The 25,748-nt window shown below is 45.4% G+C and overlaps 2 protein-coding genes across 2 annotated transcripts in view; one reads left to right on the forward strand and one right to left on the reverse strand.

Moving 5' to 3' along the window:
• Positions 1–499: 499 nt before the first annotated feature.
• Positions 500–25,748, reverse strand: part of LOC308319552 (cyclin-dependent kinase-like 5) — a gene marked incomplete at its 3' end in the record, with an annotated part of 111,696 nt that continues 86,447 nt past the window's right edge. Inside the window, exons 10-21 of the mRNA XM_080769656.1 lie at positions 25,199–25,365; positions 20,989–21,313; positions 16,665–16,829; positions 15,754–16,080; positions 13,986–14,300; positions 11,616–11,723; positions 10,936–11,041; positions 9,874–10,000; positions 8,844–8,949; positions 7,414–7,545; positions 2,354–2,548; positions 500–931 (exon numbers count right to left, since the gene is read on the reverse strand). Of these exons, the coding sequence (XP_080625782.1) occupies positions 500–931; positions 2,354–2,548; positions 7,414–7,545; positions 8,844–8,949; positions 9,874–10,000; positions 10,936–11,041; positions 11,616–11,723; positions 13,986–14,300; positions 15,754–16,080; positions 16,665–16,829; positions 20,989–21,313; positions 25,199–25,365 (2,505 nt within the window). The remainder of the gene's footprint in view (positions 932–2,353; positions 2,549–7,413; positions 7,546–8,843; positions 8,950–9,873; positions 10,001–10,935; positions 11,042–11,615; positions 11,724–13,985; positions 14,301–15,753; positions 16,081–16,664; positions 16,830–20,988; positions 21,314–25,198; positions 25,366–25,748) is intronic.
• LOC308319488 (E3 ubiquitin-protein ligase TRIM35-like) lies at positions 18,181–19,563 on the forward strand (the record flags this gene model as incomplete). The annotated part of the gene is made up of 1 exon (XM_080769594.1): positions 18,181–19,563. One exon carries the CDS (start codon positions 18,181–18,183, stop codon positions 19,561–19,563), a length of 1,383 nt encoding a protein of 460 aa, XP_080625720.1.

Here is a 25,748-nt window from a genome sequence, read left to right on the forward strand (position 1 = left end):
GATGATTGACACAGGGGTGAAAAATGGGTTACAAAATCATGGGATAAAAAATATATTAGAAACAAATAATCCATCTTTCTGGTCCTTGTTCTGCCCAGGGGGGGGGTCTCCTTCCCAGGGGGGTCTCCTCCCCAGGGGGGGGGTCTCCTTCCCAGGTACAGGGAGGACCTCCCAACAGGGAGACACTCGGGAGGCATCGTTAACGTCCATCCTTACCGTCCACCATCACTGTCTCCTTTCCACGGGAACGAGCAGCATCTCTACTCCCCGAGTCTCTCCCGGGTGACTGAACGTCTCACCCCTACAGTATGTCCCTCCGGGGAGACGTCAGGCCCCCCCCGGTCGGTGACTGACGTCTCATTTCGGCTGCTTGTATCCGCCATCTTGTTCTTTGGGACGTGACTACAGAGTCGCACTACAGAGAATAAAACGAAAAGAGAGAGCTGGCGAGGGTTATATAGGATGGAGCACTTAAAAGAACTACAACGACCACAATCCCCTACAGGGCGGTCTCCTTCAGGTCGTTGAGGTTTGGCATACGAGAGCGGGACGGGCGCCTGAAGCCGCCGTGCCCGTTTTGGCCCCCTCCTCCCCCTCCCCCTCCCTTGATGCCCAGCGGCTCCGGGTAGGGGTTGCCCCCCCCCTCTGGGCGGCCCAGGGCCGACGGGTGCCACCCCCCCGTGCCCCCACCCCCGCCCCCCTCCAGCTGCGCCGGGTGCTGATAGGCCGACGCCTGGCGGCTCTTCAGCTGCGGCGTGCTGAGTCCTGAGTGGAAGCCGCCCTTATTGGCCGAGGAGGCCAAGGCGTTGGCGCCGCCCCCGCCCCCGTGGGGCTGGAAGCGCATGTTGTCGGCCTGCTGCTGCTGCTGCGTCTGATTGGACGAGGAGGAGGAGGAGGTGAGGTGCAGGAGCTTCCGCAGGGACCGCAGCGGCTGGGGGAGAGAGAGGGAGGGAGAGAGAGAGAGAGAGACAGATGTTTGGGTCCAGGCTAGAGTTCTTAACGGGCCTGAAAATGAACTAATTGGGCCCTAAAGGCCTAGACATACTCCAGTTTCAGGTGATAAGGTGACTACCAAAAAGTACAACGGGTGGCGGTGGCTCAGGCGTAGAGTGACCGGACGGCAACCACAAGGTTCCCAGTTTGATCCCTGTTGGTCTCCCCCAGAGTTAGTGTCGAAGTGTCCTTGAGCAAGACTCTCTGAACCCCTAATTGCTCCTGATGTGCTGGTTTGGTGCCTTGCATGGTTTCCTCCGCCATCAGTGTGTGAATGTGTGTGTGAATGGGTGAATGTAATGCACATTCTATGTAAAGGTGTGTGAATGTGTGTGTGAATGGGTGAATGTGATGCACAATCTATGTAAAGGTGTGTGAATGTGTGTGTGAATGGGTGAATGTAATGCACAATCTATGTAAAGGTGTGTGAATGGGTGTGTGAATGGGTGAATGTAATGCACAGTCTATGTAAAGGTGTGTGAATGTGTGAATGTGATGCACAATCTATGTAAAGGTGTGTGAATGTGTGTGTGAATGGGTGAATGTAATGCACAATCTATGTAAAGGTGTGTGAATGGGTGTGTGAATGGGTGAATGTAATGCACAGTCTATGTAAAGGTGTGTGAATGTGTGAATGTGATGCACAATCTATGTAAAGGTGTGTGAATGTGTGTGTGAATGGGTGAATGTGATGCACAGTCTATGTAAAGGTGTGTGAATGTGTGAATGTGATGCACAATCTATGTAAAGGTGTATGAATGTGTGTGTGAATGGGTGAATGTGATGCACGTAAAGTGCCTTGGATAAAAGGCATTATATAAATGCACCATTTTACCTCTTTTTTCATGACATCATGCCACGGTGGTAAACGATAAATGTATAACAATTCCGGTAAATGTATAACTAACAATAAAACAGTACAGTAAGGGCCGGGTTGGTCCCCTAGGGACCACCTGGTCGGTCCCCTAGCTGACCAGTCGGTCAGCAGCAGACGTCAGCATGAATACATCCTCCTGGGCATGCCCAAGAGCGCCAAGCTCAATATTTGTGAGGGCGTATACAATACAGTACAGTACAGTACAGTACAGTACAGTACAGTACAGTACAGTACAGTAATGAAGACAAATAATCTGTGACAATTTTAAAAGGTAATGGAAAACAGAAGAATCGCTGGCAGGGGGTGGATTATTTATGTATATATACTGAGGCAGTAAATTAATTAAGTAACATTCGCGGGACATGTTGCATAGCAGATTTTCACTTCCTGACTCGCAGTTTCCGGGTAAAACGACGCTTTTTCAGCCACTAGATGGCAGTGTTATGTTATGTTGCCGGTAGGTAAATGAGTCAAGGAGTATACCTGAGAGTGAGAGTCTGCCAGTTTCTCCGGCTGCCAGTCGTTGTCCCGGTCCCGGTCTCGGTCCCGGTCTCGGTCCCGCGACTGGTCCCGCTCCCGGCTCTTGTCTCGGCTCCGGTGCCGCCCGCTCTGGTGCCCCCCCGACGACCGGGACGACTTCTGCATGAGGGCGTGGTCCGTCGGGTCGCTGGCACCACCCTGCTGCCCCCAAAACACAGACCGTTATTATTATACTAAAATATAATATATAAACCTCCACTCTAATATGTACCTCGTATCGCTGGCACCCTGCTGCCCCCAAAACACAGATATATAAACCCTCCACTCTAATATGTACCTCGTATCGCTGGCACCCTGCTGCCCCCAAAAAACAGATATATAAACCCTCCACTCTAATATGTACCTCGTATCGCTGGCACCCTGCTGCCCCCAAAACACAGACATATAAACCCTCCACTCTAATATGTACCTCGTATCTGCATTAACCCATTCTGACCTGAGATCAGATTCTAAAAACGTCTTCTACATCCCGACAGTTTTCTGAAAAAAGCTATGTTTCTACAGTATGTGTCAGTCGTTCTTCGATTAATGCAGTAATGCAGTGACACCAGACAGTGGCCTTGTTAGGTTAGGGTGTCATGAAACTGGGAGGTCGGGGTTCGATCCCCGGCCGGGTCATACCAAAGACTGTAAAAATGGGACCCAATGCCTCCCTGCTTGACACTCAGCATCAATGGGTTGGATTGGGGGGGTCAAATCAACTAATGATTCCCGAGATACGTGATGGGTCAAATGTGGAGAACAAATTTCACTGCGGTAACTAACGTGTGTTGACTGATCGTGCAGCTTTGACTGGAGGTACAGTATAGGCTACACTCAGAGGAACACAGACCTAGCAGACCTACAAGCTCACAGCGTGGCACTCGGTGCCACTCTGTGAGCTTGTAGATCTGCTAGGGAATACGCGTGTGACGTTTCGGGGGACACTGGATTTAGTTCCAGTTTACAGTATTTGGGAGCATAATAATAATATGCAGTCTTTACCTTACTCTCTCTGCACCTCTAACTTGTTTTTCTAAGCCCGGGCGGCGCTCTCTCGTTTCCCCAGTACATTAATATATACAGTACACCCGAGACATGCTGTTAAACACGGAGCTGGGATTAGTAGCATTGGGTCAGAATAATCCTCAAAGATCCCCCCGTACTGAAGTCAGAACTCACTCACCAGACCCATATCTATATTACTCAATAAATCAAAATGTTTGGACATGACAATATTTTGTGGAATGAGTGGAAGGAAGTGGTACTCTGTTGCGAGTGATAGCTATAGTATAATTAAAAGTATTAAACTATTAAACACTTTTCAGCCTTTTGAGTCATGTCGCAAAAAATGGTCAAACAAGAACAGGGAAAGAAAAGTAAGCTCACAAACGCATCGATGCGTTGGGAGCTCATAGATTGTCTACCGCAGTTCATCGTACGACGAAATATAGTGCTTACGTGGTAAAATAACATATTTTATACAACAGTATATAATATAGTGTAGAGGGATCTGGCTTGTTGAATTCTGTATCCTAATACATCACCATATTTACCATGACATTATTAATACGACACCCTGGAAGATGATTTGGATGAAAAACATGTTGATTGATTATGGTTGTTGTTAGTGCATGCAACAGCACGGGGTTTACGGGCAGAAACCTTGTATTTCCATATTTCAACTGTTTTCTTTTCATAAATTAATGTCGTACCGCCGTGCCCCATGAAAGCATAGTGAAAATAGCCGATCTACAAGCTCACAGAGTGTCGCATCGTGATCCTTTGTGAGCTTGTAGACCTGCTGTTTTTTGGGTTTTTTTAAGGAATGCCTGTCTGTGGGTTTTATGCATATCAATCCGGTGAAAATGATTCACACAGACTTGTAACTAAATGATAACTACATTGGATCGAACACAAGAGCGCTTGCCCTGGGTCAAATCGGACGACCGTGGTATGGTCGCCATGGTTTCCGTGGTAAAACTATGGCTAAACCTAACCTTATTCTTAAACCTTAACCTCAGTAAAACTATGCCTAAATCTAACCTCATTCTTAAACCTTAACCTCAGTAAAACTATGACTAAAACTAACCTTATTCCAAACCTTAACCTCAGTAAAACTATGCCTAAAGCTAACCTTATTCCAAACCTTAACCTCAGTAAAACTATGCCTAAATCTAACCTCATTCTTAAACCTAACCTCAGTAAAACTATGACTAAATCTAACCTTATTCCAAAACCTAACCTCAGTAAAACTATGCCTATACCTAACCTTATTCTTAAACCTTAACCTCAGTAAAACTATGCCTAAATCTAACCTTATTCCAAACCTTAACCTCAGTAAAACTATGACTAAAACTAACCTTATTGTTAAACCTTAACCTCAGTAAAACTATGCCTAAAACTAACCTTATTCTTAAACCTTAACCTCAGTAAAACTATGCCTAAATCTAACCTTATTCCAAACCTTAACCTCAGTAAAACTATGCCTGAATGTAACCTTATTCCAAACCTTAACCTCAGTAAAACTATGACTAAAACAAACCTTATTCCAAACCTTAACCTCAGTAAAACTATGACTAAATCTAACCATATTCCAAACCTTAACCTCAGTAAAACTATGACTAAATCTAACCTTATTCTTAAACCTTAACCTCAGTAAAACTATGCCTAAATCTAACCTCATTCTTAAACCTTAACCTCAGTAAAACTATGCCTAAATCTAACCTTATTCCAAACCTTAACCTCAGTAAAACTATGCCTAAATCTAACCTTATTCCAAACCTTAACCTCAGTAAAACTATGCCTAAATCTAACCTTATTCCAAACCTTAACCTCAGTCAAACTATGCCTAAATCTAACCTTATTGTTAAACCTTAACCTCAGTAAAACTATGCCTAAATCTAACCTTATTCCAAACCTTAACCTCAGTAAAACTATGCCTAAATCTAACCTTATTCCAAACCTTAACCTCAGTAAAACTATGACTAAATCTAACCTTATTCTTAAACCTTAACCTCAGTAAAACTATGCCTAAATCTAACCTTATTCTTAAACCTTAACCTCAGTAAAACTATGACTAAAACTAACCTTATTCCAAACCTTAACCTCAGTAAAACTATGCCTAAATCTAACCGTATTCCAAACCTTAACCTCAGTAAAACTATGGCTAAACCTAACATTATTCTTAAACCTTAACCTCAGTAAAACTATGCCTGAATCTAACCTTATTCCAAACCTTAACCTCAGTAAAACTATGACTAAATCTAACCTTATTCTTAAACCTTAACCTCAGTAAAACTATGCCTAAATCTAACCTTATTCCAAACCTTAACCTCAGTAAAACTATGACTAAAACTAACCTTATTCTTAAACCTTAACCTCAGTAAAACTATGCCTGAACCTAACCTCATTCTTAAACCTAACCTCAGTAAAACTATGCCTGAACCTAACCTTATTCCAAACCTTAACCTCAGTAAAACTATGACTAAAACTAACCTTATTCCAAACCTTAACCTCAGTAAAACTATGGCTAAATCTAACCTTATTCCAAACCTTAACCTCAGTAAAACTATGCCTAAACCTAACCATATTCCTAAACCTCAACCTCAGTAAAACTATGCCTGAATCTAACCTTATTCCAAACCTTAACCTCAGTAAAACTATGCCTGAATCTAACCTCATTCTTAAACCTAACCTCAGTAAAACTATGCCTGAATCTAACCTTATTCCAAACCTTAACCTCAGTAAAACTATGACTAAAACTAACCTTATTCTTAAACCTTAACCTCAGTAAAACTATGCCTAAATCTAACCATATTCCAAACCTTAACCTCAGTAAAACTATGCCTAAACCTAACCATATTCCTAAACCTTAACCTCAGTAAAACTATGCCTGAATCTAACCTTATTCCAAACCTTAACCTCAGTAAAACTATGCCTGAATCTAACCTCATTCTTAAACCTAACCTCAGTAAAACTATGCCTGAATCGAACCTTATTCCAAACCTTAACCTCAGTAAAACTATGCCTGAATCTAACCTTATTCCAAACCTTAACCTCAGTAAAACTATGCCTGAATCTAACCTTATTCCAAACCTTAACCTCAGTAAAACTATGGCTAAACCTAACCTCATTCTTAAACCTAACCTCAGTAAAACTATGCCTAAATCTAACCTTATTGTTAAACCTTAACCTCAGTAAAACTATGCCTAAATCTAACCTTATTGTTAAACCTTAACCTCAGTAAAACTATGCCTAAATCTAACCTTATTCCAAACCTTAACCTCAGTAAAACTATGACTAAAACTAACCTTATTCTTAAACCTTAACCTCAGTAAAACTATGCCTAAATCTAACCATATTCCAAACCTTAACCTCAGTAAAACTATGCCTAAACCTAACCATATTCCTAAACCTTAACCTCAGTAAAACTATGCCTGAATCTAACCTTATTCCAAACCTTAACCTCAGTAAAACTATGCCTGAATCTAACCTCATTCTTAAACCTAACCTCAGTAAAACTATGCCTGAATCGAACCTTATTCCAAACCTTAACCTCAGTAAAACTATGCCTGAATCTAACCTTATTCCAAACCTTAACCTCAGTAAAACTATGCCTGAATCTAACCTTATTCCAAACCTTAACCTCAGTAAAACTATGGCTAAACCTAACCTCATTCTTAAACCTAACCTCAGTAAAACTATGCCTAAATCTAACCTTATTGTTAAACCTTAACCTCAGTAAAACTATGCCTAAATCTAACCTTATTGTTAAACCTTAACCTCAGTAAAACTATGCCTAAATCTAACCTTATTCCAAACCTTAACCTCAGCTAAATGAATACAACAATACAGGAACGGCTGAGGTGCGAGCGGTACGGGCGAATGTGTTTTGGAGGCGAGCGTTCCCGTCACGTGATCCCCTGGAACAGAGTTCTGGACATACAAGGTTTCCACCCGACAGACGGACGGACGGACGGCGCGGCGGCGTGTTTAGAGAGCGTAGAAACGTTGTCTTGTACCATGGGGGGAGAGCACAACACGGGGAGAACCCGCGTGGAGGAGGTGGAGCTATGCTTTATGCTAGTCTTTGAGTTAAAGAGGGGGAAAAGAGGTTTCTTGATGACAGGGGGACCGCCGTCTGGGTTCTCCATCTGCAATACAAGAGCAACATGACCTCACTGCACACAGGAGAACTACGCCACATAGTGGGTGGCATAGTGAACAGCACTATAGAGCACCGAAGTCCTGACGTAACTCGCTCATCCCTTCGATTCCCCTGGTTCGCGGAAGTAATTTCTCTATGGAGAATAACATGGGGTGATCTTAATATCGTCTACTATAAGCGTTGTGGTCCAAAAATAAACAAGCTGTCTCTGCGTTATTGTCAGGGAGGTGTCTCTGTATCGTTTGCAACAGTCAGTCACTCATATAATGATACAGTCTGCTTCTAGCGAAAATCTAACTAATTCAGCAGCAGTAACATTAGCGTTTTCTCTCAGTCAGAGTTGATTCTTCATATCCATATGAGTGAAGCGGCCGGGGTGACATGTTTATTTTTCAAACACAGTTCTTATATGAAGCAATCTAAAAATCCTCCTATGGCGATTTCAATGCAACTAAACAAATACATGAACCTGGGGACTGACGCCCTCTACTGAAAGTGACGTCAGACTTCGGTGCTCTATAGAGGCACTCCATAGTGGAATCTTATCCAACGACAACAAAATACAAAAAGCTTTGTTTGTGTCTGAGAGGCAGAGGCTAGATCTCATGAAATGATGTTTCCGTGGCTCAAATGTAGAATACATAATGGACCTTGATATGAAAACCAACTGGTATAAAGTGATTAAGAAAATGTCCTTTGTTTATTTTTATATTTTTTAAACAAAGCCAAGCCAAATCTGATTGTATAACACTTGGTTCCACACATGTACAGTATGGTATGTGACAGACAGTATGGTGACAATGACATACAGACATGCTCGACTCACTGACCATCACTAAGAGTGACATACCAACACATACTGTACATTCATACTCCTGTTTTAGAGCCGAATAAAAGTCGGTTCGGCGCTGTAGAGCCTATAATGTGACGTCATTTGAGGTTCGGGGGGGGGGGGGGGGGTACCGTCCTAAAGTCGCCTCTTCGGTGCCACTGAACATTTCTGACGAGCAGAAATCATTTCGGCTCTACAGCGGTAAAATAGGAGAATGAATCGGCCCTAAGAGTGACATTCCGACCATGCATACAATCACTGAGAGTGACACACCGACCATGCATACAATCACTGAGAGTGACACACCGACCATGCATACAATCACTGAGAGTGACATTCCGACCATGCATACAATCACTGAGAGTGACACACCGACCATGCATACAATCACTGAGAGTGACATTCCGACCATGCATACAATCACTGAGAGTGACATACCGACGTCGACTCACCTGCTGGGACTTCTTCTTTTTCTTCTTTATTGCTCTGAAGAAGCCCTGCTTCTCCTTCTCTTTGGCTGGCTCCGGTGGGTTCATACCCCCAGCCTCCGGACCGGGCCTGGAGTGGAGTAGAGAGGAGAGATATAAGTGGGTGGGGTGGGGTTTCAGACTACGGCGGAAGATTGGGACTGTGCAAGCGGCACAGCTTGAGATCAGCTATTTTCAAATTAGTTGGGCGGTCTGCTGGCAAATTCTCATCAATTTTGGGGTTCTTGACGTGAAGACGTTTGTGATCCACTGCCCTAGAACAGGTTGTGCAGGGACATGCACATAGACATCAAAGGGGGCTTCAGCCCCTGCCCTTTTACCCGTCTGTAAAACAACTTTCCTTCCAGACCACAAATGCAGCATTTAGCCTTCTACTGTATGCTGAAAGAAATGCACATGCCCCTCCTCTCCTTTCCATGCCATGCCGGAAGGCAGCATTCAGGAGAATTGCTTTTTAAATAGCAGATCTACAAGCTCTCAACGCGTCGCAGCGCGCCGCGCTGAGAGATTGTAGATCTGCTATTTTCGTCCAAAAGTGCCCTATTTATATGGGATTTCAGCCCCTGCCCCTCTAAAACTTTGCCAGCATGTCCCTGGTCTGCTGGCAAATTCTTATCAACTTGGGGGTTCTTGACATGAAAACGTTGCCCTATAATGAATGAATTGCATTTTTATAGTGCTTTACCAAGTGCTCAAAGCGCTTTACAACGGTTCATTCATTCATACATTGGGAGGTGAAGCGGTGAACAGTCGACGCCAGCGTCCTCACTTCCCACATTCACACACAGACGGTGGCGAGCTCACACCGACCGACTCATTGGAGGCGATGTAGGGTTCAGTGTCTTGCCCATGGACACTTCGACATGTGGACAGGAGGAGGAGGAGCCGGGATTCGAAACGCCGACCCAGGGATCATTGGACGACCTGCTCTACCTCCTGAGCCACAAACGCGAAAACAGCCTAGAACAGGTTGTGGTGTAATAATAATTCCTACCACGGGTCAAAGGCTGACTGTCGTTTGGAGTGGTTGGCCAGGCCGCCGCCGCCGGGCTCCCCAGGCACGCCGGAGCCCCGGCCCTGGTTCCTGGGGTCATGGAAGTTGTCCGGCCGTGGAGACGGTACTGTTCCATAAAGACACAACGACGTAAACACTTCATTAAACTATAGAATACATTTAATCAATCATAAAACACACAGCCGAGATAAATCGACGAGCTCACAATATTTTATAATCAAGACTAATCAATTGTGTGTGATGGGGCGCTCTCATCGCCATACATCATCATACGTGCTCAGCCAATCAAATCATCTCAGATTTGGTACACACAAACACACAAAGCTGGGCAAAGGAGGGGATAGCGCCCCTAAAAAAAGGGAAAATCACACCCGTGTGAAGTGAGGGGCGCTCTTATCATCGTACATCATCATGACATAACACGTCGATTTGCTCAGACACATACGACGTAAATGCTCCTTTCATTGTCAATGGTAAATGTGACAAGAGTTCAAGACAAAAAAGCTGTACTGTTCTTATACCTCTGTAGAAGCTGCCCACCCTCCGGGGCATAGAGTCACTGTGTGTTCTTACCTCTGTAGAAGCTGCCCACCCTCCTGGGCATGGAGTCACTGTGTGTTCTTACCTCTGTAGAAGCTGCCCACCCTCCGGGGCATAGAGTCACTGTTCTTATACCTCTGTAGAAGCTGCCCACCCTCCTGGGCATAGAGTCACTGTGTGTTCTTACCTCTGTAGAAGCTGCCCACCCTCCTGGGCATAGAGTCACTGTGTGTTCTTACCTCTGTAGAAGCTGCCCACCCTCCTGGGCATAGAGTCACTGTGTGTTCTTACCTCTGTAGAAGCTGCCCACCCTCCTGGTCATGGAGTCACTGTGTGTTCTTACCTCTGTAGAAGCTGCCCACCCTCCTGGGCATAGAGTCACTGTGTGTTCTTATACCTCTGTAGAAGCTGCCCACCCTCCTGGGCATAGAGTCACTGTGTGTTCTTACCTCTGTAGAAGCTTCCCACCCTCCTGGGCATAGAGTCACTGTGTGTTCTTACCTCTGTAGAAGCTGCCCACCCTCCTGGGCATAGAGTCACTGTACATCATGCGGTTCTCCTTGGACGCTCCTCCGTCGTCTGGCTGGCCGTCGTGGTACATCGCCATCTGAACAACAACAACAACAACAACAACAACAACAACACACTGAATGAGAACCGTGACAGAGAGAGAGGCCAAATGCACGGCATACTTCACCTCAATACGGGCATAGAAATCAAGGCGAATGCCACCTATGGCGTACGGCGAAGGCCGCTTATTATGAGCAGTCACATCACAGCACCGTGATGATACGAGAGAGAGAGAGAGAGAGAGAGCGCGAGAGAGAGACAGAGAGAGACAGAGAGAGAGAGAGAGAGAGAGAGAGAGAGAGAGACAGAGAGAGAGAGAGAGAGAGAGAGAGAGAGAGAGAGACACACAGATAATGGGAGACAGAGAGTAGTTGATGATAGCGGTCTCCACCCACGTCCTCAGCAGAATGCAGCTGCACACAGTATGTAGCTGAACGTGTGTGTGTGTGTGTGTGTGTGTGTCTGTGTGTGTATGTGTGTGTGTGTGTGTCTGCGTGCGCGCACCTCGCTCTTCTGCCTCTGCATGAGGTAGGGGGCGTGTGTGTGTGTGTGTGTGTGTGTGTGTGTGCGTGTGTGCGTGTCTGTGTGTGTGTGTGTGTGTGTGTGCGTACCTCGCTCTTCTGCCTCTGCATGAGGTAGGGGGCGGTGTTGTCCCGGGTGGAGTCCCTGATTGGAGGTCTGCTGTGGTGGCTGACCTCCGTGGGGAGGGGGAGGGGCTGCTGCTCGCTCTGCGGACACACCCATGAGTCACACAGTGAGGAGGAAGCTCTCCATATATGGAGATATAAGGTTGAACATGTGAAATTACGTACATGTTCCTTTAACCCATTCTGACCTGAGATCAGATTCTAAAAATGTTCTTCTACATCCTGACAGTTTTCTGAAAAAGCTATGTTTCTATGTCAGTCGTTCTTCGATTTTTCAAAAATAGCAGACCTACAAGCTGGTGACTAAAAGTAAGACAGTGACAATTTCGTCAACAAATAAAAACTAGATGAAAATGCAAGGGACTAGTGGACAAGAGATCATTTTACACTTGGCTGCATGCTGAAGATAGCAGATCAACAAGCTCACAGCGCGTTGCGCTGCGAGTGTCAAATCAACCATTACGACGCCATCAAGGTACCCGCCAAAATACATTTTAGTCGACTGAATCAACTGTAGATTTAGTCGACTGAAATCTTATGATATTCAGTCGACTAAAACTAGACTAACGCTAAAACATTCCAGGTGACTAAAATATGACTAAAACTAAACGAGGTTTCATTCCAAAGGCTGTGACTAAACTAACATAGAAACTTTCTACCAAAAACAGCTATATATCAGGCTGTGTCACGGCCTGGTATATGGGAAGTTGGGAACTGTACTGCCCGAGAAAAGATAGTGCGCTCGACGGAGCGCATAATGGGAGGCTAGCTCCCCGAGCTCCAGGAACGTAGCGGAGCGTAGCCGATGCCCAACGCATCATGAAGGACGTAGCGGTGCGAGGCCAATGCCCAGCGCATCATGAGGGACGTAGAAAAGGGCAAGGGGGCCTACAGCACTAGTACCACAGTATCACCAGCAGCACCGCCAGCCTTAGGAACAGTTTCCAGTCCACCCGACAGGCATGAGTCTGTCGAACGGGTCGCTGAGCAAGGCATGAGCCTCGCCCAGTGACCTGATGACGGGTAATGCCGTCATCAGGCCAAAGGTCCATAACAGTTTCTCTCTAAAGCTGAAAGAGACTGCCTCACAGATTTGAGTAAAGACACCATACCATTGTTATGTTGGTGTGGCGCTGAGAAAAACCCTGTAGCAGCCCATTTAAAAAAAGGGTGGACATAACATTTCTTTATTGGAGCACAGAGAAGGTCGAGAGACCAACGTGAACGCCTATTATATTTACACACTTAACACTATGGCACCTCATGGCCTCAATGAGGAATTTGATGTTAAACCATTTCTGTAATTTCTCTGCTTTCTTTTGTTTTTTATTAATCTTTATATTGTGTAATACATCTTTAATCTTTATGCCTTTTTGTCCTCATGTCATGTCCTTTGATCTGTACTGCAATTTCTGTACCTTATCTGTATTATTGATCTTTATGGTTATCATTAAAGGCTTCGTTGTTTCTTTGCTATTCTGATATTTATTGGTTCGCAGTTCATTATTTATATCCCTGCACCATCGTTTCACCCCACCCTATAGACTATAATTCCTTATTTATTGGTTCTAGTGCCTTTATATATTTTCTACTTAACTATGCTCTACAAACGCTGTATGTTAGCTTCAGTAGAACATTAGTTAGCCAGGGTGATTCTGCTCTTGCAGTGTTTGTTTTTGACAGCTATCACGCTATGATTTAGCTTTAGTCTTTGGATAGCTCTGGTCCATAGCCTTCTACTGCTTCGATTCTGCCCTGCAGTAAGGCTATGGGACTATCAGTTTAAAATCTCAAATCGAAATCAGACCAGCCTCTCCTCACGGTACTTTTTGGCCAAAAAGGGGATTTTGTTTCCACCGGGAAAAAAAATACTTTTAGTTACTCCGCTGCGCCCTCTACCGATATTGCCCAGAGAACTGCCTCATAGAGAATATATTTCCTCCGGTGAAAAGAAATCCCTTTCTGGCCAAAAAGTACCGTTTATACGTGTGGTGGGGGGGGGGTGGTCAGAGTGCGTCCACTAAGGAAAGTAGTCTTTCTATTGACACAACCCGCCTTTGTATTGGTGAGTAGCAAAAACGTTATTTTTATTTACGCTAAAGAGTTGTAGAGGCTGGTGTGTATTGGTGAGTAGGTCAAACCTTCGTGAGATTTCCACAAAAGAGGAGAGGCTGGTCTGATTTCGATTTGAGATTTAAAACTGAAAGTCCCACAGCCTTACTGCAGGGTAGAATGGAAGCAGTAGAAGGCTATGGACCAGAGCTAGTCTTTGGAAAACAATTCCATTTCGGGTTTAGTGACATGAAGGACCTGCTGATGGAGCGAGCGACTGACCTCTCCTCGCCTGCTGTCCTCGTCCCGAGAGGAGGAGGAGTGTCGGGGGAGCGTGCGGTGCTGCAGCTGTGGAGACAACATCTGGAGGCTGCTGGTCCTGCCGGGTAGCCCCCCCCCGCCGCCCCCGCCCTGGCCCCCCCCGCCCCCCGCCACCGCCGCCTCCAGCCCCTCCCCCCCGCCGTGCGTCCTCTGGTGGTCCCGCCGCACGTACATGGAGTGGCGGTGGGGGCGCTGCTGGGACGAGAACGGGCTGGTGTAGCCCAGGCCGTACGCCAGCGCCTCGTGTGGCGCCGAGAGGGAGTGCGGGTTGTCCACCTGGAAAGAGATCACAATTAATTTCAGGCGTTTAGCGTTCGTTTTGACTCAGGTCGTCACCCCTGTAAATGGAAATAGCTTTTTCTTTGAATTACATTGTTCATTTTAATGGATCTCACACTGCATGAAAAGAGGAGGTAATGGGCAATTATGGACACTGGATTTGCCCGTAAACCTCAAGGTTGGCAGGCATACATACAGTAATATACTACTATTATTAGAGCTGCTCAAACAATTAACATTTTCAAATCCCTTCTTAAAAACGCACCTTTTTTCCCTGGCTTTTAATGTGAACTGAGTTTAACCTTCTTAGGCACTCCTGTACAGTATTATCCATGTCCCACGTTGATTCTTTTTTTTTAATCAAACATTTTTATCCCACGATTTTGTAACCCAGTTTTTCTTTTCACCCAGTGCCAATTATCTAATGTAATCCTGGGCGCTACACTTCCTCTGCCAACCTGGGGGGGCAGCGGACTGACCTCATGCCGCCTCGTATGCATGAGGAGTCCAAGCTGCTTCTTTTCACCTGACAGGGGGGAGTTTCCCTGGTTGGACGTAGCGCATGGAAGGAACACGTTATTCCGACCAGTTCCTTTCCCCTCCATCAGGCGCCCCGGCTGGCCAGGGGGAGGTAGTTTTAGAGACCAGGATTACAGCATGTTTTTGTGAGGGTACCTACCCTAGGGGACACGGGGAGAACATGCAAACTCCACACAGAAAGGCCCTTTCACCAACCCCCGCCTCGGGTATGGGCACTGATGACGCGGAGGAGGAAACACGCCGCCACGTTGATTCTTATGCTATGTTTCTATGATTGATGTATTCTGCTTTTTTGTTGTGAAGCACTTTGGTCAACTTCGGTTGTGTTATAACGTGCTATATAAATAAAGGTTGATTTGATTTGATATACGGTAATATAAAGGTGTGATACATTACAGGAGTTTACCTGAGTTTGTTGGTGAGTTTAAAGGGAGTTTCCTGTAATATACACAACTGTATTCCATGCTTTTTGTGCAGTGATGTCATATTACGGTATGTAAAAGTGTAAATCTGTCGCCCTGAGATATACAGAATGTCACCATCGAAAACTTGAGAGAATGTTTATTTGAGATTTCCAGTATAGGACATTGATTGAAAATAACTTATAACGTTTAACCACTTGAGGGGAACGTTCATCCAAAAACTGATGATCTACAAGCTCACAACACGTCACAGTGTGACGCGTTGTGAGCTTGTAGATCTGCTATTTTTGGTGAGAGATTTGGTGTAGACTTAAATAAAAAGTGACGGCATCAAGACCCACCAAAATAATTAAAAACTAGTCTAACACTAAAACATTCCAGGTGACTGGTGGTAAAATATGACTAAAACTAAATTAAGTTTTATTCCAAAGACTATGTCTAAAACTTAAACTAAAATTTGCTGCCAAAAACCAACACCGATAATATACCTGCTCCGAGACGTCCAGCTGGGCCTCCTCCGAGGCTTTGTGGCGCGAGGAGGCGCGTCGGTACGACGAGTCCAGCGTGTTGCTCTCCCTCTCGGAGGAGCGAGTGGCTCCGCCCCCACCGCCGCCGCCCCACCCGGGCGCCGCCGCCATGCGCTCGCCGCGGTGCACCGAGGGGCTGCCCGGCGCCGTCAGGTCCAGGCAGCTGGATGGGAAGTAGCGGGACGACGACGACGGCTCGTCGGGCAGCAGGTGCACCTCGTTGAGGTTGCCCACGGACTTGGCGTCGCTCAGCGTCCCGTGGCTCTTGGACAGGTTCAGGTAGGCGTACTGCAGAGGAGGGAGGGGCGGGCACGGGTGGTTAGAGGGGCAGGGGCTGGGATCCCATACGAGGGCACTTTTGGCCCAAAATAGCGAAAATAGCAGATTCTACAAGCTCTCAACGCGTCACGCTGCGACGCGTTGAGAGCTTTTAGATCAAAAACTTAAAGAATAAATAACGTTTGTAAAATAGTAAAGGCCTATTCATAGTCTGGATTTTCGGTGGTGAGGTGACCAACCGGAGCTGAAATACCGTTGAGCGGTGGCGAGTAAAAACAGAGAGAGAAGGGCTGGAGCGGTGGTTTGCTCTTCACCGCGGCTCAGTGACGTCATGTTGTAGTTCGGTGGTCACCTCACCACCGAAAATCCAGACTTTGTATGAGCCTTTAGTCTAAATGAACGACAGTCCTCTCCACAACTACATCAAATGGTCAATAACTGTTGGCGTCTTCACTTTTCCGCCCTCACTCTCATCTTCAATAATTATGTTCTTTGCTCAGCCAATCAAATCGTCACTATGGGGTGAGAACAGCCAATCACAAGCCAATGTTTGCGTTCAAAGCTGGGCATGCCCCCTCTAAAAAACTACTAACCTTAGAAGAGGCGTGTCCCGAGCCGTGTCCCGCCTCCATGTAGCTGTGGCGGTTCCTCTTGTCCCCACTAGAGGTCAGTGTGCTGGTCTTCTCCACGAAGGAGTGGCGGTTCTGCTGCAGCCGCGAGTTGGACTTCAGGTACTTGGCCCCGGGCCCGTCTGACACCTTTAATATTAATAATTATATGTTATTATAGTTGGACTTCAGGTACTTGGCCCCGGGCCCGTCTGACACCTTTAATATTAATAATTATATGTTATTATAGTTAGACTTCAGGTAGGTCAGTTGAATAAAGTTTTCCTCCTTTTGAACTATTAAGTGTGCCCGGATCTCCGCTTTTTTCTAGAGATGTGTTATCCCGATTGATCCAGACCTGAATCATCAGAACATATTATTATTTTATTTATTTTTAATATATTTTTTATCCCACGATTTTGGAACCCATTTTTCACCCCTGAGTCAATCATCTAATGTGATCCTGGGCTCTACACACCCTCCACCAACCTAGTCCCCCATATATGGGGGACAAGGGGAGAGCAACGGACTTGAACTCATGCTTCCTTCATGCCTGAGTGTCCAAGTTGCTCCTTTACACCTGACAGGGGGGAGTTTCCCTGGTTGGACGTAGCGCGTTGAAGGAACACGTTATTCCAACCAGTTCCTTTCCCCTCCATCAGGCGCCCCGGCTGGCCAGGGGGAGGCAGTTTAGTGACCAGGATTACTGCATGTTTTTTGTGAGGGTACCTACACATATTATTTTCTTAATGGGCGTGGCTAGTGATTCAGGGCTGGAGCCAGGCTACACATCCTGAGCACCTGGTTGATTCCTCGCCTCTGCCAAATCCGTTGGACTACAGGTATACTTGGCGTCGGGTCGGACCGACACCGCAACAGTTTAGATACCACACCAGAGACAACGAGACTAACCTATACTTTGTCCAGGACGCCACGCCCGAGATTACGAGATTTGATTAATTGTCTCAAGAGTATTATTAATATGCATGCTTGTGTGTGTGTGTGTGTGTGTGTGTGTGTGTGTGTGTGTGTGAGTGTGAGTGTGTGTGTGTGTGAGTGTGTGTGTGTGTGTGTGTCAGTGAACATTGCAACACTTCTGTGGTGTGTCAAAGTCCACCCTTATGACACTCAGCAGATAGAGAGGAAAGGAAACAGAAACGTAGTGTCGGCACGAACAGAGAGACAGACGATACGATTAATTCACACATTCATTCAGATCAAACTCACGACTTCCACAGACTGTCTTTTCAACCACAGCTACAGGAGGCAACACTGACCCTAACCGCACTGCCGTTCACCTCCCTTCATACAGACCGACTAAAAAAGCTGAACGACTCGAAGTCTACGGAGCTCTCCATGGTTTGGATAAAACGCGCGATGTTCGGAGGTCTTTGCTGATTATCCGGTGATCTAGATGGGAACATTTGGCGCTTTCTAGAGCAAGGATGTCTTCATTTTAGCTCGCTAGCGTTGACGTTATTTATTTAGCAAAATGGGCAAAATGGCATCCAAGTCGTCTCTCTCAGAAGAGGGTTTTTCCTGTCCCGTGTGTCACGACGTCTATGCAGATCCTGTTCTCCTGCCGTGTAGCCACAGCTTCTGCAAAGCCTGTCTGCAGGCATGGTGGGGAGAGACGCTAATAAAGGAATGTCCGGATTGTAAGGAGAGGCATTCAGTGGATCCGCCCGGAAACCTGGCCCTGAAGAACCTGTGTGAGGCCTTCATAAAAGAGAGACAACAGAGAGCTTCACCAGGGTCTGAGGTCCTCTGCGGTCTTCACGCTGAGAAACTCAAACTGTTCTGTCTGGAATGTCGACAGCCGGCGTGCGTCGTGTGTCGAGATTCTAAAAAACACACCGACCACCGTTTCAGTCCCATCGATGAAGCCGCTCTGGATCACAAGGAGGAGGTCCAGAAATCACTGAAGCCTTTACGGAAGAAACTGGAAGTCTTCAATGAAGTTAAAACAAAGTGTGACCAAACAGCAGAACACATTACGGTCCAGGCCCGACACACAGAGACGCAGATGAAGGAACAGTTTAAGAAGATGCATCAGTTTCTACATGATGAAGAGGAGGCCAGGATCACTGCACTGAGGGAGGAAGAGCAGCAGAAGAGTCAGATGATGAAGATGAAGATGGAGGGTCTGAACAGAGACATATCAACCATTTCAGACATGATCAGAGCCACAGAGGAGGAGCTGAAAGCAGGACACGTCTCATTCCTGCAGAACTACAAGACCACGATGGAAAGAGTCCAGCTCACACGGCTGCCGGACCCACCGCCGGTCTCGGGACCACTGATAGACGTGGCCAAACACCTGGGCAACCTGACCTACAGAGTCTGGGACAAGATGAAGGACATCGTCTCCTACACTCCGGTCATTCTGAACCCCAACACGGCCCGTCCATGTCTCATCCTGTCTGAGGATCTGACCAGCGTGAGACGTGGAGGGCTGTTCTCTGCCAACCCACAGAGTGTCCTGGGTTATGAGGGCCTTAACTCAGGGACTCACGGCTGGGATGTTGACGTTGGAGACAATTCAGAATGGGGACTGGGTGTGAAATCACAGTCTTATCAGGGCAAGGGATCAATATGGGGTCCATTCTGTGGCATATACTTCTATGAAGGTAAATACACAGCACACTCATGGTCATGGTCAAGTTCATTCACTGATCTCCCATTGAAGCAGAAACCTCAGAGGATCAGAGTCCAGCTGGACTGGAGGAAAGGAAAGCTGTCGTTCTCTGATCCTGATACGAACACACACGTACACACCTTCACACACACCTTCACTGACACACTCATTCCATACATTTGGACTGGTCATACTCTCCCTCTGAAGATATTACCATGGAAGGTCAATGTAACTCTGGAACATTGATGATGATGATGATGATTATGATGCCATGTTATGGATAAATTATACTGTCTAATAATAATAATAAAATAATCAATAACTACCAAACTCATAGACACCATTCAGAGTCTGCTATGTCTGCTATGATTTGTCAATATAGTATTAAGAACATCTATCAGTAATAGTATACTAATGCCAACTAAAATAATAAATGGTAATAATAAGGAAAGGAAATGGTAATTAATTATTATTGGAGGATTCATGATTTTTTTTTAATAAAGGACCACTTCACCACTTTTCAACCTTCAATCTTCATAACATTGGTCCTCACTAATGTTCATGATAAAATACTTGATAGAAATTGCAGACCTACAAGCTCTTATAGCGCCGCACCCGGTGCCACGCTATGAGCTTGTACTGTAGATCTGCTATTTTTGAAAAATCGTGAAAATGTGGCGCAAATCTTTGAACATATACATTCTTTCACACAAACGATTTTAACTCAAATCTTTGCTCCCGGGTGGGGGTCCCTGGAACAGCATATTTTCAGATGGGGGTCGGCGGCCAATTACATATAATTTTTGGCGTCCTTGACATGAAATAGTTTGAGAACCACAGGAACATATATAAGAAACATAGGTTTTTTCATAATAAAAACTGATATTTTGTAGAATCTTGTCTCAGTCCTAAATGGTGCAGGGAAAAAATAACCAAACCGGTTCAACCCTGAAGGGAAAAGGGGCGACCTCTAGTTATCCACTCATGCTCCACTCATGGAAATGGTAAATGGTGCATTTATATAAATGGTGCAATTTATATAAATGGAGCATTTATAATAGTACCTTTATCCAAGGCGCTTAACATAGTAATAGATTGGGTGAATCATTCACCCATTCACACACACACATTCACACACCGATGGCGGAGGAAACCATGCAAGGCACCAACCAGCACATCAGGAGCAATCAGGGGGTTCAGTGTCTTTGCTCAAGGACACTTCGACACTAAACTCTGGGGGAGTCCACAGGGTTCGAACTGGCAACCTTGCGGTTGCCATCCGGCCACTCTACCCCTGAGCCACCGCCACCCCATGTAATTACAGGTACAACAATATATACATGTGATCATGTATTATGATTTTGATTAAAAAAAAGTAAATGTTTCGGGGTTTTTTTCTTCTTCTTTTCTCTTGTGTTCTACAGAGAATTATTATATATTTTTTTCTTTGTTCATCATGTATATATGAAGTAACAAAACAAAACATTATAAAAATGTACAAAACGAATTATTTGTTTTGTACATTTTTCATCGTCTTATACTGTTAATTGTGTAGTGGAAGAGACATATGGAAAAGGTTATACTGCCTGCCATATGACGTAATCTTCAAAAGCCACGTATCGGGAGTGGCTAGCGCCGCCCGCCCCTAAATAAAACCCCAGATCTACAAACCTTGGGCCCCAGGTGCGAGTCGAAGTCCCCGCTGCCTCCGCCGCCGCCACCGTCATCGTTGGCGTTGGCGTTGGAGGAGGAGGTGAGCAGGTGCGGCAGGTCCATGCTGCGCGAGGTGGCGTGCAGCAGCACCCCCGAGGAGGAGTAGCTCTTGGGGTGCAGCGTTGGGCTGAGGGAGACGGCGGTGGGCACGCCGCCGCCGTTCAGGAAGCCCCCTCCTCCCCCTCCTCCATCGTTGGCCATCGAGGGGTCGTCGTGGTGAGGCAGACTGGAGCAGTCTCTGCTGCTGGAGCGATGGTGACCGGAGCTCTTCCCTCCATGACTCCTGGACCACACCGGAGGAGAAAGAGAGGGAGAGAGAGGACAGCTGTGGTCAGTCAGGGACGTGCAGAGTGTGTTACATGATGACGCAGGTGCTTTTATTGACGTTTATTTTTAACGTTTCGACCAGCTAGTTGCCTTCTTCAGGGTATTACACTGAAGAAGGCACTGAACTATAGCTTGTCGAAATGTTGGTAAATAAAAAATATATTTTTAGGGCATCGGGATTACGAGCTGTGCGACCTCTCCTTTCTGTTATAAAGTGTGTCTCCCGTGGTCAGCAGCTCCCTCCTCTCGGTGTGCGCTCCTACCTTTCTGTTTGCTACAGAGGCAAAAATAGCAGATCTACAAGCTCACCGAAAACTACAACATGACGTCACTGAGCCGCGGTGGTAAGCGACTCACCCCTCACCCCAAACACAAGACACTGAACCCCAAATTGCTCCCGATGTGCTGGTTGGTACCTTGCATGGTGTCCGCCGCAATCGGTGTGTGAATGTGTGTGTGAATGTGAGTGTGAATGTGTGTGTGAATGGGTGAATGTAATGCACAATCTATGTGAAGCGCCTTGGATAAAGGGCGCTATATATAAATGCACCATTTACCATCTCTCTGTTTTTACTAATCACCGTTTCGGTGGTCACCTTATCACCTAAAAAGTGGAGTATGAACAGGCCTTAAGGCAAGGCAGGGCGATTTTATTTGTATAGCACATTTCAACAAGGAGCAGTTCAACGTGCTTTACCCAGATCATCAAGCAAACTAAGGAAACACAATTATAAAGATAAGAAGTACAATAATTACAGATACAGTGCAGAAGAGAACGGCAAAATAAAAAGGTAACTCAATCAAAGGCAGCTCGCTCGGCAAAAAGAAAGGTTTTAACCCATTTCGGGCGGGAACCCCTAATGGAACAGAGTGCCGCGCTACGAGCTTGTAGGTCTGCTATTTTTTTTTAATCGTGAAAATGTGGCACAAATGTTTGAACGTTTTTTTTACTCAAATCTTTGCTTCTGGGGGGGTCCTTGGAACAACATATTTTCAGATGGGGGGTCTGCAGCCAATTACATATATTTTTGAGGGTCGTTGAGATGAAAATGTTTAAGAACCACTGACATAGAAACATAGGTTTTTGTCAGGATTTATAGAAGACATTTGTAGAATCGTCCTCAGGTCTAAATGGGTTAAATGTTGTGTTAAAGACATCAGCGTGGCAGCAGACCTGCTGTTTCCTGGGAGTTTGTTCCAGATAATGAGCTGCATTAAAAACTAAACGCTGCTTTGCTTCCTCCCCCAAGGTTTATTTTTGGTTTTAGGGGCAGAAAGCAAGTCGTCACAGTAGTCAAGACTTCTGAAGATGAAATAAATGGTGCATTTATTATATATTAGCACCTTTATCCAAGGCTACATAGATTGTGCATTACATTCACCCATTCACACACACATTCATACACTGATGGCGGAGGAAACAATGCAAGGCACCAACCTGCACATCAGGAGCAATCAGGAGCAATTGGCAAACTGGCCTCTGTAAAAGCTGAATGTTTATCTGGATTGTACTATGTTTTTGTATGGACGTGGTGTTGGGTGCCTGCACATATGCACACATGGCATCAACGCATGGTGTTGTGTGCAGGCGCCCTACACTCTGTCTTTGTACTATGGATTGTACTATGTTTTTGTATGGACGTGGTGTTGGGTGCCTGCACGTATGCACACATGGCATCAACGCATGGTGTTGTGTGCAGGCGCCCTACACTCTGTCTTTCGTTTTCTTTTCTTTTATCCCCCTGTTCCCCTCACTGTATATATATTTTTTTCCCTTTTCGCTTCCTATATGATGAATTCCTGTTCTGTTCTTTAACTACATAGAAGTGTCTATTTGTTTGTCTCTAAATGTTTTGATGAATTGAACAATGTGGACCCTGTTGTAAACAAGTGTAAGGCTTAATTGGGTCGTCCACTCACAGTTAACAGTCTTTGTATTGAGTTTGTGCTTGAAATGTACTGTAATTCTGCAAACTGTTAATAAAGATTTCAATCAATCAATTAGGGGTTCAGTGTCTTGCTCAAGGACACTTCCACATTAACTCTGTGGGAGCCCGGGTTCTAACTGGGAACCTTGTGGTTTCAACAACTTACCGTAACCACTGTCTGGGGTGTTCACATAAGCGTAAGAGTAGACGATAAAATGACAAAGTGTTTTTTTTTAAGTGGAATATCCCTTTACGGCCTGGGTAACAACACTGTAACAAATACATACTAGTTGAAAAGTTTGAGGAGAACACAATAAAGCATAAATAGCACATTTCCACTGTGGCCCAGCCATACGGCATACGGTTCTGAGCTGGTTCTTGTTTTTTGCATCAGGGACGTGCACGTGCAAAGCTTTCTCAAAGCCAAGGGGTCCATTTATGTAAAGCCCTTTATACGGCTGACTGCATCTCCTGTCATACGGTACGTAGGCTTTGGACCGCAACGGAGTCGCATACAAACGTTCCGTTCTCCACAACGATCAATAGCGCTGTGTTGGAAGACAAGACAGCGTATAGCCGAGTGTCAAAGTCACTCATCAGAGCTGTGAGCTGTGAAGTGTGAACAAACAAGCCAGCCTCCGTCACACGCATGCATGCACTGCTATCATTCATATCAACCCATTCTGGGCGGGGAACCCCTTTTGGTGTTTTAAAGCATTATGTTATACTTTAGCTATTGAAAAAAGAATAGCAGATCTACAAGCTCATAGCGCGCCACCGAGTGGCGCGCTATGAGCTTGTAGGTCTGCTATTATCGTGAAAATGTGGAGCAAATCTTTGAATATATGTTCTTTCAGAGTGAACGTTTTTAACCTGCTTCTGGGAGGAGGGGGGGTCCCTGGAACAACATATTTTCAGATGGGGGTAGGTGGCCAATTACATATATTTTTGGGGGTCCTTGCATGAAATATTGAGCACCGTTCTGATACAGAAACGTAGATATTTCCGAAAACTGTCATGATTTATCAAGACATTTTTTATATTTCGATGTCAGGCCTAAATGGGTTAGAGTCCAATACATTGTGTGTTGTTCAAGTGGCAGTCTAACCAAAATTGGGTGTAATCAGGTGTGAAGAGGTCTCTATACAACAATAAATAAATGAATGAATGCATGAAGCCTCTCCTTTCACATCTTTAGAGAGAAACAAGAAAGGGAACAAGCACTTTATTAGGAATCCTTACGAGTTCTACTCACTGTGAAACAGCCTGTCCAGGTTGATTTAAACAACACTTCCACATGGCCCGGACCATCCTAGCGGTCCCGGCACCTCTAGGCTGCTAAAGCCTGACAGTCCCATTGCGGGTTCGAGTCCCGCTCCTCACCAACTTCGCAGTGTTATGTCCCTGTCTCTCTCCCCTCGTTTCCTGTCTGTCTGTCTGTCTGTCTTACCATTTTCAGTAAAGGCCAGAAGCTCAGAAAATATCTTAACATATATAAATAAAATCACATGACATGACAATACCGGCGGGCCAAACTTATCTCTAGTCCAGTTGTTCTCAACCTCTTAAAAAAAAAAAAAAAAAAAAAACAAAAAAACAATCCAATTTGAACCGGGGACCCCCCACCCCCTGACAAGCACTTGGAATTTTAGGAGTTGAGGCATTCATTTAGTTTGACTCAGTTCCACAGATATAGTCTGAAAAATAGCTGATCTACAAGCTCACAACGCCTCGCGTTGCAAGGCGTTGTGAGCTTGTAGATCAGCTATTTTCAAAACACTTTTTCTTATATTATTATTTGCCCTAAATACATTTTAGGCCACGCTGGCCATCCTGTTTTGGTCCCTCATTGTACGTACATCACATGTGTGCGTTCTACATGAGCTAATAATGATGCAGTGTGCCCCGCTGACCTGCTGGGGGTGCTGTTGTCTCCGTGGTGAGGCTTCCTCTTGGTGGATCTGACCGGTGTGGGCGTGGTGGGTCCGGGCCTCTCCACCATCCTCTGGGGCTGGAAGGTGTGGTGGTTCAGGCTCTGCTCCGTCAGGTAGCGGTCCGTGGGGCTCAGCAGCAGCAGACTCTGACACACAGACAGGAGGAAGAGTTTTACTCCGTTAAAACCCATTCTGACCTGGGAACGATTCTGCAAATGTCTTCTAAATCCTGACTGTTTTCTTGAAAAAGCTATGTTTTTCTATGTCAGTCGTTCTCAAACGCTTTCATGTCACTTTTCATGATTCTTCAAAAATAGCAGACCTACTTCACACAGTACAATATTTATTTTCCTCTACATTTTTTTATCCCACGGTTTCATAACCCATTTTTTCACCCAGTGTCAATGATCTAATAATGTAATCCTGGGCGCTATATACACTTCAATGCACTTCAATATAAGTAGAAGTATGATTGAAAACTTGAACACATACTCGAGTAAATTACCTCCAAATGGTACAGTTAAATGTA

Source organism: Protomyctophum bolini (assembly GCF_963924005.1).
Source record: "Protomyctophum bolini genome assembly, chromosome: 8".
NCBI lineage: Eukaryota > Metazoa > Chordata > Actinopteri > Myctophiformes > Myctophidae > Protomyctophum > Protomyctophum bolini.